This window comes from Paralichthys olivaceus, chromosome 15 (assembly GCF_024713975.1).
Source record: "Paralichthys olivaceus isolate ysfri-2021 chromosome 15, ASM2471397v2, whole genome shotgun sequence".
NCBI lineage: Eukaryota > Metazoa > Chordata > Actinopteri > Pleuronectiformes > Paralichthyidae > Paralichthys > Paralichthys olivaceus.
The window spans coordinates 1,862,541-1,874,983 of record NC_091107.1 but is presented as its reverse complement, the minus strand read 5'-3'; the positions used below and the strand labels follow the sequence as shown (position 1 = coordinate 1,874,983).

At 43.5% G+C, this 12,443-nt stretch overlaps 2 protein-coding genes across 3 annotated transcripts; both read left to right on the top strand.

Annotated features, from left to right (window-relative positions):
* Positions 1-558: 558 nt before the first annotated feature.
* foxred1 (FAD-dependent oxidoreductase domain containing 1) lies at positions 559-8,110 on the top strand. 2 transcript variants are annotated; one of them, XM_020105127.2, is made up of 11 exons: positions 559-911; positions 1,495-1,715; positions 2,357-2,467; positions 3,123-3,241; positions 3,395-3,489; positions 3,677-3,778; positions 3,919-3,995; positions 4,291-4,451; positions 5,457-5,586; positions 5,676-5,780; positions 6,332-8,110. In XM_020105127.2, exons 1-11 carry the CDS (start codon positions 755-757, stop codon positions 6,584-6,586), a joined length of 1,533 nt encoding a protein of 510 aa, XP_019960686.1. In that variant the 5' UTR covers positions 559-754; the 3' UTR covers positions 6,587-8,110. The 2 variants fall into 2 exon arrangements, with proteins under 2 accessions (XP_019960686.1, XP_069366137.1); XM_069510036.1 differs by having other exon boundaries at positions 594-911; positions 3,601-3,778.
* A 1,396-nt stretch (positions 8,111-9,506) lies between these two features.
* On the top strand, positions 9,507-12,227 carry LOC109640899 (ATP-sensitive inward rectifier potassium channel 1-like). The gene is made up of 2 exons (XM_020105128.2): positions 9,507-9,660; positions 10,969-12,227. The coding sequence occupies exons 1-2, from the start codon at positions 9,644-9,646 to the stop codon at positions 12,086-12,088; spliced, it is 1,137 nt and encodes a 378-aa protein (XP_019960687.1). The 5' UTR covers positions 9,507-9,643; the 3' UTR covers positions 12,089-12,227.
* Positions 12,228-12,443: the final 216 nt, after the last annotated feature.

Genomic DNA, 12,443 nt, shown 5'->3' with positions numbered 1-12,443 from the left:
AAGTCTTATCATATCTTTAAATGAAAGTAAAATAATTATCTTTAGATGTCTGACTTTTCTTCAGATAAAATAAGACATATGAAGACATCCTCTTCACGCTAGACATTTTTCACCTGTTTTAATATTTAATTTACTGGAATTTATAGTCATGAATTTATGAAAATATGTTAGCTGCAACCTTATAAACATGTATAAGATAAGATAATAATGAATTGGTCCCTCCCACAATGGGTGAGTTTGCAGTATTACAGCAGCAAGCGTCAAACAATATAAATGTATATATCAGAAAATACATCTTCTGTGTTTAAGATATTTCTATACAAACCAATCACTGTGGGAAAGATACATTATAATTTGATTTATTCATTTTCATTGTATTGCCTTTTTTAATACTTTTGTCTAATCATCTACATCACTGGGACTTTTCACTGCTACTGTTAAACCTGAATGTTTCCAGGATGTGGATCAAGATGAGCTCAAACTTTATCTCATCACAGCTTATGTTAAACCCCCCGTGCTTTTATTTTGAAGGACAGCGCGGCCCGGCCGGTGTGTTTCCGCTGTTCTGTCTGTTGTTGACGAGGTTCGACCTCAGAGTCAGATTTCACGTGTGACAGTTCCACGCAGGAGAAATGCGGCTTCGTGTTGTGAGTTCGATCCCGTGTCTGTGGTTTGCACCGTTTCCCGCTGCCGTCCTGTCCGCGCCTAGCTCTTAGCTTGTTAGCCGGGGCAAGCTAGTCAGCCCGCAGCAGCGATGCTAACGTGGCGGAGGCTACACGCTGGCGTGCGGACCGCCCGCGGACTCCTCTCCTCCGGCCTGGTGACGGATCAACACCCGGGGCCGAGTGGAAGTCTGACGCCGCGTCAACGCCTGAACACCGGAGCATCTCTGCGGAATGACTTCTACAAAGGTGCGGGGACATGGAGGGGGGAAGTCCGGGTGCTCCACACGTCGATCACAGACAAGTTTACATCCAGAAACCCCCAAAATTAGTCAATGATTTCTTTCTGCACACATATTTTCAACTTGTCTGTCGCAGCTGAAACTATCTCGGACACTGTCAGGATTCTCTCCACAGTTCGGCTCAGGTATAATCTTCCAACACTCGTTGTGTTTAGTTTAATTGCAAACTATTAGACCAGATCCTGGTGTTCATTAAGGCTTATGTCGCCTGTTAAACTAAATCAAATGAGAGTTGGAAGATTAGATCTTGGCCGAATTGAAGAGAGGATCCTGACACTTAATTAGATAGTTTCAGTTCTGACGTACAAGTTGAATATATGTGTGTAGAAACATATCAGTGTATAATTTAGGAATTTCTGAATGTAAAGTTGTCTTGTTGATCGTCTTTTCTCTTATATATGAATGAATACATATCCCGAATGACAGAGTGGAAGCTACAGATCACGAAACTGTGTCGAGTTGTAAAAGTGCGAGTGAACATCTGCAATAAAATGGTGGATGAATGTAAAATCTTTACTTTTCTGGCCCAGACCTGGAGAAGCAGCTGGCGGCCATGAGGAAGAAGGCGGCGGAGGCGCTTCCAGGCAGCAGCTGGAGCCCCTTCGAGATCAACCCCAACCTCCCCCCGGAGAGGGCCGACATCGTGATCGTCGGTGGCGGCGTGGTGGGCTGGTCCATCGCCTACTGGCTGAAGCAGAAGGAGAGGGTCCGAGGAGGGGTCCGGGTGGTCGTGGTGGAGAAGGACCCAACGGTGAGGAACCGGCATCGAACCCCAGCTGTTATATTCTCATCCACTGTTTACAAACCAAATCATATTCTTTATTTCAATTGCCGCCATGTCACTGACTCCAAACTACATCTGCTGTGTGTATATGTGTGTGTATATATATATATATATATATATATGTATTCATCTGCTGCTACCTGTAAATAGTAAATAGAGAATAAAAGAAGCACAGAAATCTACTAGAAAGAGCTGCATCATATTTGTCTAAGATCATAATACTACTCAGCATTGGTTTGGAGTCAGTGGGTCACATTACATGGAAGGTATTCAAAAAAACAATGTAAAATAAAAAAAGAAATTCATATAAAATACAGGATAAACAAAAAAAAATCTAATAAATAAAGACTTGTGTCGTGTTTGTCGAGGGTAATAATAATATCTTTATATACAGTCTATGGTAATAACACACTTTGGACACATTTCTTTGGAGCCAGTGGGTCAATGATAATATTCCTATAAAATATCAGACACGCTGAATCAATTAAACTCTGTTTGTGTAGAGTTGCAATAATACTGTGCAAATCATCTGAACAGGGTCCCAGTGAAAGTGAGTGTAATACTCATTTCCTTATCAACCACCTCCTCCTGCATGTGCTTCTCCCCAGTACTCCCAGGCCTCCACAGTGCTCTCTGCCGGGGGGATCCGACAGCAGTTCTCCCTGCCCGAGAACATCCACCTATCCCTGGCCTCCGCAGACTTCATGAGGAACATCAATGTAGGTCATGCTGGAGTCACTGCTGCTGTTGTTGTTGTTGGAGCCTCTCAGGTCGCTGCACAGCGGCAGTGAAGGACGATCCTTCAAATCATTAAACATGTCAGAGACAACAGGGCTCAGAAGGTTCCAGTCATACGTGAGCATGAGCAGCTTTTGTGTTTCTCAAGGTTTTTTAATCATATCATATGCTGACAAAGTTGGATTTAAGCTGCAGTTAGTTGGGCTCATATTAGTCTCAGCAGAATTACCTGAAAAAATCCTTTAAGGTTTGGAATTTACACTGGATGTTGTCTTTATTTAAACAGCTAAATTCTACTTAAATAAACATAAATATTAGAAATACTGTAGAATGGCAGGTATTCTGTTTAGCTTGGAGCAGTAACCTCTGGCTAAAGAAATAGGCTAGTTACCTCAGTGACGCTAACAGTTGTTAGTTGTTGCCTTATATTTCATGGACAGAAATATTGAACTATTCCTTTAATAACCTTATTGTCTTTGCTGTACCCTCCTGAGGACATGTGTTATTTATAGGACCACCACTGCTGCAGCTCCCAGTACAGCTCGCTGTATCTGAGCGTTAGCTGGAGGCTGAATGATGCAACCCTGTTACGCTGTTTAAAACTTTTTATCCCGTCTCTGTCTCTCCTGGTGTCAGGAACACCTCGGCGTGATGAACGAAGACCCCGTGGACCTGCAGTTCAATCACTCAGGGTACCTCTTCCTGGCCAGCGAGATGGCGGCTCACATCATGGAGGAGAACTACAGCACCCAGAGGTGCTGACTCATTTTCATTCAGTAGAACTGTGCGACACAAATCAGGTCGTTCCTGTGGGAAACAAGCAGAGAACATTTCTGTTCAGAAAATTCATGCAGGAGGTTTTCAGTTTGCAGAACTGAGGTGTCATTAATCCAGTGATCTGATCCCAGGTCTGCCGGAGCCAAAGTTTCACTTCTCTCTCCCACACAACTGAAGGAGAAGTTTCCGTGGATAAACACAGATGGTGTGGCACTTGCTTCATATGGTGAGTGCCAGTACAAAAATACAACATCACTTCGAGAAGTAGTTTTATTATTTTTTGTGAATTCAAGAAGGTTTTGATGAGTGGTTGAGCTTGTTTGTGTCATCACTCCAGTAAATAACCCTGATGTGTGGGTGCATCAACTCATCCAGCAGCTCTGACAATCATTTCCACTCGTCCCGTCTTCCAGGGCTGGAGAACGAGGGCTGGTTTGACCCCTGGACTCTGCTGAACGCCTTCAGAAAGAAGGCCATCTCCATGGGAGTGATCCAGTGCTGTGGAGAAGTGACAGGTTGGTTCTGTTTAAAAAGTTGAGCAGTTATCTAAAAGATGCAGAGAGCCAACGTGTTAAACTATAACTGATTTCAACACAAACCCTGTGTGTGTTTACTGTGACGCAAGAGTTTTTAACTAGAACTGTTTCCTCCGCAGATTTCACATATACAGTAAATGTGAGGACAACTCCAGAGGGTGAAATGCTGGATTTGAAGAGAATAAAATCTGTCAAAGTAAGTTAGACTGTGAGAATTTACAATCCAGAGTCACTGAAGCACTTTTAGTTTGATCACTGACACGTCAGGACAGTTTTCACAAGTCTCAGGTTAATATATAACAGAAACCATTTAAATTCTCATGTTAACTTATAAATAATAAACAACTACTGCTTCTTTACTATTGAAACATCAATATGTGCAAAGAGCAATGATCAGGTCCAGTCTCCAAGATGTGGAAGTGCTTCGCTTCAGTGACTCACCACCACAGGACCTCACAGTGAATGATGGGCGGTCTGCTTGTGTCGAGCAGGTGCAGATGCCGAACAGCCTGGAGTACCAGCCGGTGGAATGTGCCATTGTGGTGAATGCAGCAGGAGCCTTTTCTACTAAACTGGCACAGATCATGGGAATTGGCTTCGGCCCTAAAGGCGGCATTGCTGAAATGCCTCTGCCCGTCGAGCCTCGGAAAAGGTTGGTCATCGACTTAGCGGGTATATTCCCCCTTTAAATAACGACTCGTGCTGTCAAAATGTCTGGTTTCCTTTGGCTGTCGGAGCCTCACACGGCACAGTTCATTAGTATTCTGGCAGTTTCATCTGCACCCTGCGCTCCAGTAAATTGGAAAACTGTCCAACTTCATAGCGCTGACTGTCAGCTTTAATTTCGAGGGTGTTTACTTCCACATTTGATGAACTGCATACGAATAATCCAAACCCCTGAGCCCCTCAAACACAACATTAAGTCGGCACTTCAACCTCAGAGTCTGTTTCTTAAAATTCTCTGCTGGAGAAAAGGAAAAGCAACGAAGAGCGCTTCACTGCCCCAAATCATTAGGGTAGAATTCTGATGCCGTTCTCTCCGCGTACAGGATTCACAGGATTCACCAAGTTAAATGTAATTTAAAACCTGTGTCGTGTTACAACCAAAAATAGGAAACTGAAAGAAACCAGCTGTTAACCAGGGGTTCTTCACCCGGGGGCTTGACTACTGGTCTGTAATTATTTATTTTACACATTTAGTACCTATCGTCATTATTATTATTATTATTAATACCTGATAATTTGAAAAGGAAACTAAAACTGCTCAGCACAGATATGATCGAGGAGCATGACCCAATGAAGACCAATAATTGTTGGAGCAGATCCAGATAAATTGATCCAGACGGTGGGTGTTCTCCATGGCTGAGGCCTGAGCTCTTCCCTTCTAGTTATTTATAATAATCTCATTGTCACACACATTTCCACTTTGCACAAAAACCAGCTCCAGCTTCTCTTCTTCACTAAATCCTTCCTCACGCTGCATCAGGGAGCCAGAGGGGCGATCCTGAGACTCATGAGTAAAACCTCAGAGGAAGCGTTTCAACTCGGACCGTTTTCACAAAACTAGAATTAACTTAATGTCATCTTGAGGTACATTATCTGTAGCTCTGAGGGAACACGCTCCTCATGCTGAGGCCTGTGGGTTTTATTTTGCCAGGTTTGTGTATGTGGTCCACTCTCCTGATGGCCCAGGTCTGGACACCCCCTTCCTGGTCGATTACTCCGGGGTCTACTTCAGGAGAGAGGGGCTAGGAGGGAACTACATCGCTGGTGCGTCACCGGATGAGGTTTGTTGCATCTCAAGTTTTTTCTCTCGACCACGTCTGCACATATGAAAGAACCAGTTTGATAGAAGATCTGATTTGTTCTTCCTCAGGCGGAGGAGCCGGATATCAGTAATCTGGAGGTGGATCATAGTTTTTTTGAGGAGAAGATTTGGCCGTCTTTGGCTCATCGTGTTCCTGCTTTTGAGAAGCTCAAGGTGAGAGCTGCGATTTCTGTCTCTGTTCTAATCACTCTACAAGTACAGAAGTCCATTTCACTCCAGGATGTCCAACATCACATTAGACGGTCGTTAGTTTCTGAAGCTGTTAGAAATCTAGAAATTCTGTTAGAATAAAAAAATCCTCATTGTTTGTTTCACTCACTCGTGGAAGATCCCGATTATTCATTTCCCTTTGCTGCGTAACGTGATTAAAACTTTAATAGATTTTCATCAACACTGATGGTGAAGACAGCTCCCATGATCCCATGCTGCTTAATGACATCATCGAATGAGGTCTTGTGTTATCGTTTAAGTGAGAGACCCCTAGTGGCTGAAGTTACAAATCGTACACGTGACACCAGATACAAAAAAAAACAGTTTCCATCTCGTTAACTTGTTTGTTTCGCTCTATATATTAGATTTAATTTAAATGAGCTACCAGTGGTGAAGCATTTGAAGCAACAACAATCTGTTGTTGTCTTTACTTCTCTTCATCATCATGATTTTAATTCTCGTCCTTACCCGTCTTCTCTTGTCCCCGCCCTCAGGTGACCAGCGCGTGGGCAGGTTTCTATGACTACAACACCTTGGACCAGAACGGCATCATCGGTATTCACCCTCTGGTCAACAACATGTACTTCGCCACCGGCTTCAGCGGCCACGGCCTGCAGCACTCCCCCGCCGTGGGTCGGGCCGTGGCCGAGCTGATCCTGGACGGACACTTTAAAACGCTGGACCTGAGTGCATTCAACTTCAGACGGATTCTGGCCCGGGAGCCGATGCTGGAGAGGAACATCGTGTAGAGGACGTGGAACAAACCGTGCGCTCTGCGACAGATGATCACAAACTTGGTTTTATTTTCATAACTGTGAACATTTTTCCTGTTTGTACCAAATGAATCACTGAAATCTGGGATCCGATAGCAGCAGTTGTTTCAGCTTCAGGTTTTTACTGTCGAGTTGCTTTCGTTTCTCATCCATACATTCATTTTATTTTTATCCGTGTGTCCTGACTTTGATGCCTCAGTGTTCCCAGATCTCATCCACCACTTAAATGATCTCAGCGTTATCTTCAGCAACAAGATGATTCGTTATCGCTCTAGAACAAGTACCTCGTAGATCATCTCTCAGAGAAAAGATCTCAGTGATGTTAGCTTTCCAAGAATGACATCATTATTCTAAAGTTCATATCATCGATCATGTTACGTTTGAGACCACGAGGCCTTTTCTGAATTTCTCGAGTCGTTCTCCGAGGGGACAGTGTGAACTCAGTTGCAAAGTGGAGGAAGAAATTTTCTGAAGAAAACCTTGAGGAACAACTACAGAATAAAAGAACAGAAAGTCGTGAGGAGAAAAAACTGTAGAAACGACCAAAATCCTGACTTCTGCAGTTCAGATGTCCTCTGAACCTCGGAGTGCGGAGCCTTTGTGCAATACGTACGCAGTCTTTACATGTTAAAACTTATCAGATGACTTCACATGTGCACTACACATAACGTTTATTGTTTCTTCATATGATGCAATTCTGAGCAAAAGCTTTACAATACTCCTTCATGTACTGTAATGATTTATATTTTAGTATTTTTGTTACATTCTGGTACATTTTATAGTCAAATGTACATCGTGCAGTGTACATAGAGTACGCCATGTAATATTTTATCAATTAGTAATAGATTGATAATAAGGGTATATTCTTATGCACCTCATCATGGATCTCATGGATAATTATAAATGTTAATCTTGAATTTTACCACGATCACTGACTAATGTTTGCATATGGAATATTTGACTCATTTGGATATATGTGGTTTAAATTCTGGGTTTTTACAAAATTAGACCAAAGAGTATTTAGATCATTAGACTGTAACTTTGTTTAACGGATACTGATCCATCTCGACTCGTTCAGGCTTGATCCATTATCCTCAGTGGCCTGAATGATCAGGTCTGAAGTTCTTGTCTCGAATGTGTAGATGCAGAAATGACTAATTGTCTTTGAGCAAATTGAATGTTGTGTTCTGAGAAGACGATGCTTCAGTTATCTATTTAATTTTACTTTTCGTCTGTGAAAACAAAAATCACTCTGTGAGATGCACAAATAGAAACGATCCAAGTCTTTCTTCATGTTGTTTTTACACAGTAACAAGAAAACGACTTCAATTCTCTGTTTTAGTTTATATAAACATGTTTTACATTTTACATGGGATGGGTTATTTGTCATTGTATTGCCAGGAAACTAAAATAAGATGTGACTGTGATTTTCTTTTTTTTTTAGAGTGGGTGGGTCTTCAAGGTCACGATGTGAAATAAAGAGTCTTTTTTTTTTTTAAATTGTGTGAAGATTTGTGGACAAACATGTTTGGATGAGTGTCTGAACGTTGAGGGGAAAGTCTGTGCACATACATCCAGATAGATCTTTTTAAATTGTTCAGGAACTGTGCACCAGATGGAGCCATTTCTGTGCTGAGCTCCTGTGAATCAAGCAGCCAGCAAAGAGCACCACCACATTTAACACATGGATTTAATGTCCAATGTCAAACGTGATTATACAAGTGTACATATCAGTCAGTATCGATTCCTTATTGGAAACAAAAGATCTGATTCTATACTTGTGATAACAATTTAAAGATGCACCAACAATTAGCTTTTCAAATTTGAAAATGAGACTAAAGAATGAAAATGACCTTTAGATGATTCAATAATTGGGGAAGAAAACATGTGACCTCCCACTGTCGCCATGTTTTTATGTATGGAATACAAATCCAGACGCCTGAGTTCAGTGGTGTGAATAATCCAGTGGAATACTCCAGTGGTACGTGCAGTACACAGCAAGTATGTGAACGTTAAAGCTCACGTCACATCTGGTAGTTTATGCACACGCTGCTCCAGAAGAGTCACAGACAAGGGAAGAATACAAATATATTTAAAATAATTTAGAATTTTCTATAATTTCTGCTTTTTTTTTTTTAATGAGCATGGACCAGGATTTAAAGGTCATGTCTCTCTCTCTCTCTATCCATCTATCCACCTATCTATCTGCAGAATACAGTGATGTGCAGTACTTGGTTGGATGTTATTTTGTGTAAGATGCACCTGAGACGCCTGTAAAAGTTTCTCAGATTGATGCAGGGCCTGTGCATTTGCGTCAGTTCAGCAGAAAACACAGTCGTGCATCTTGAATCGTCCAATTTTCCCGTCACTTACACATCAGTGGCATCTGCATCCATCGCTGGGAGGCATCCTCTCCATGCAAGGCCTCTTTCATATCACAACAGATCAGGGAAATGTGCTGCGCCGATATGAAAATGCTCCTCGTGCAGCCGGCAGAACACGGCAAAGACACTTCGGCCCTGCAGCTCTTCATTTTAATGCAAATGTGAGGCAGCCTTCCAGTGTGGACAAGAGGGGGGGGGGGATGGGGACCAAGGGGGAAATGCAATTGAGGGATTTCTTTGTGAGGCCCGATGCAAATCCCAAATGTTCTCAGGGTTGAAAACAAAAACAGCATGGGTGCTCCACCGGCCACGTTAGCCCCTTCAATGGATTCACCTTCTGCCACACAAAAGCTCTGAGGGATTTTCTTGCCAAACTTTGTCTCCAGAACTTTTTCAGTTGCAGCCATCATGAGGATCTCACTGGTTTTATCGGAATAATGCAGAGTGTCGCTCTGCCAGTCAGAGACAACTGACGTCCCCTGGCAGCTCTGTGGCTGGTTCCTGTGTCTGGATGGAGGCAGTGTACATGGTGGCATGTGGCTGGGATTAGGACATTTCACTGTGGATTAAAATCTTTCCAACGCCTCCATGGCCACTCGCTGAAAGAAAGGAGAAGTTCCAGCAGAGCTGCAGTGAGCGGTCTGGGTCCATGGTCTCAGTTCACAGGTACGTCCAGACGTCCTCTGTGTCTGTCCACAGAACTGAGGCTGTTACACTTTTCTCTTGTTACACTTTGATTGAGTTCTGAGACGTGTGTGAATTGAGTCTTTAGTCAAACTGTCTTTACTGAAGTATTTACAGCTGCTTTAACATTTCAGCTAATTAAGGGATGAAATATAATAATGTCTCGTTCTCTCGTCGTCTGTAGCCGAATGTGAAAAAGTCCTTTTGTGAAAATACAAAGAAACAAGTGTTGGCAGCAGCACAAAGAGACTTCACCGACACTAAATAAAGACAGGAGGCTAAAAATGAACATAACCAGGATTTGAACGAGTTCATTTAATAAGTTACTTCAGCTTTTTGTGTGTTGAGACACTTTTGTGCACTGAAGTTATTAACACATGTAAAAAACTTTATTTCAGTTCTCAAGTTTGCACATTTCTTGAATGTAAATCTCGACTCTGATCAGCGGCTGTTATGTAACCGACTCAGAGAGACACGTGGTTCACACTGTACAGAACACACACACATTATAACTGAATAAGACGATTCTATATCTTCACACGTCTCTGTGCTAAACAAACTCACTGTGCTTCTATTGTACTAACGGGAAAAAGGGGAAATTTAATTGAACGTATTCTCTGCTCTGTTCTTTTTCATGCTCTGAATTCTTATTCATCACGTGAACCCATGTCACCCATTAATCGCTGCAACATTCAAACGCCTCGAGCTTTTACGTGTTCTTGGAAAAAAACAAACTGAAGCGTTACAGTTTCATATTAAACTGAAGGTTATGTAAGCAAATGTTCCAGCAGTGTTTCCTACAAAGTCCAAGTCTCTGAGATTGAGCCTGAAGCTGTTGTATATGTTTCTGTTTGTTCATAAATTATGTACAAAGAACAATGTGAATACACATTTATCACAGTTGTGCAGCAGGATGGTGAATGTGGAAGTGACTCAGAGTAACAATGTGACTCATTCACGTGTTTTTGGACATAAGGAAGTTTTATGAGCTGGATTTTATTATCGTCAGTTTTAATCTTTAAGACAAATCCTTAAAGGTACAGGGACGCAAATCCAAAAAGACAACACAAACAAATTCCTCTGACTCAACTGTTTGGCCATTTTTATAATCAATGAAGAATTTTTCCTTCTCCGAAACATGACAGATGTAAGTTTTCATATTTTGTACAGATTGTGAATCCCCCACGAGCCAAATTGGTAAAACTGTCTCGACTGTTCGATTTAATAACGTCCTGCTCTGAATTTTGTGGATGCGGCCTCTGAACTAACTCTTGCGTTCGCTCCCTGCAGCTCCAGGATGTTGCGGCTGCTCCACGGACACCGAAGTTGCAAATCCCGCCTGGTCACCAAAGACGGGCGCTGCAACATTGAGTTTGGCAACATCGAGTACAGCAACCACTTTGCGTACCTGGTGGACTTCTGGACCACCTTCGTGGAGATCCGCTGGCGCTTCGTCCTCCTCCTGTTCGTGGCGTCCTTCACCGGGAGCTGGTTCATCTTCAGCCTGCTGTGGTACTGGATCGCAAAGAGCAACGGCGACCTGACCGGACAGAACCGCACAGACGGGCACATGCACTGTATAGACAACGTTGACGGCCTCACGACGGCGTTCCTGTACTCCCTAGAGACCCAAACCACCATTGGGTACGGTGGCAGGGCGCTGACGGGGCACTGTGCCGGCACAGTGGCTCTGATTGTCGTCCAGTCTCTAATCGGAGTCTTCATCAACTGCTTCATGTGCGGCGTCGTCTTGGCCAAGATCTCATCGCCCAAAAAAAGGGCAAAGACTGTGACCTTCAGCACAACAGCCGTCATCTGCTTGAAGAAAGGAAGTCTGTGTCTCCTGATCCGAGTGGCCAACCTCCGGAAGACCTTGTTAATCGGCAGCCAGATCTACGGCAAGCTGCTGAGGACCACGACCACGCCAGACGGAGAGACCATCATTCTGGACCAGGTGGACATCGACTTCATAGTCGACGCTGGCAAGGATAACTTGTTTTTCGTTTGCCCTCTGACCCTCTACCACGTGATCAACGGGTCGAGTCCCTTCTACGAGCTTTCAGCCGACACTCTCCCCCAGCAGGACTTCGAGCTGGTGGTCTTCTTGGACGGCATGGCCGAGTCCACCAGCTCCTCCTGCCAAGTTCGAACCTCCTACATCCCGCAGGAAATCCAGTGGGGGTACAGCTTCCTGCCCATCATCTCCCGCACTAAGACCGGAAAGTACCACGTGGATTTCTCAAACTTTTCCAAAAGCGTCCGGGTTACCACGCCGCACTGCGTCCACTGCTTCGAGAGCGACATGGACCAGAGGAACCACAACAGCCACAGCCAGCAGAAGGGCGGCATCGACAACCTGGGGTTCCAGGTGATCGACATCAACGACTTTGTGGACATCACGAAAATGTGAAAAAGAGGAAATCGTGAATCGGGATGTGGGACGGTGTCTGTTACTTCCTATCGGTCAAAGTTTCACTAATAGTCAAACCGTGTGGAGAGGAAATGATTCTGTGAGGACTTCTGAATCACTGACGACTCTTTCTGCCTCGAACGGCATAAAAACATTCAAAGCTGTTAAACCGTCTGGAATAAAAAATGTTTTCGACACGAGCGAGCGCTAAGCTGCTCATTTCAATCAAAGCATCTTTGGAACTTGTGACTGTGTGAAGGTAACGTGTGGAAGCTGGAGACTGAAGTTCACATGCGTAGAAAATGAAAGGGGGGGAAATACTGGATGGCACAGTGGGTACCACTTCAAGAGATTA

What these genes read in the sequence shown, in the direction of transcription:
- foxred1 (XM_020105127.2), top strand. Translation starts at nt 755, where the DNA reads ATGCTAACGTGGCGGAGGCTACACGCTGGCGTGCGGACCGCCCGCGGA. An exon ending in ACTTCATGAGGAACATCAAT is followed by an intron (nt 2,468 to 3,122) that starts GTAGGTCATGCT and finishes TCCTGGTGTCAG; the next exon opens with GAACACCTCGGCGTGATGAA. An exon ending in CTGCTTTTGAGAAGCTCAAG is followed by an intron (nt 5,781 to 6,331) that starts GTGAGAGCTGCG and finishes CCCCGCCCTCAG; the next exon opens with GTGACCAGCGCGTGGGCAGG.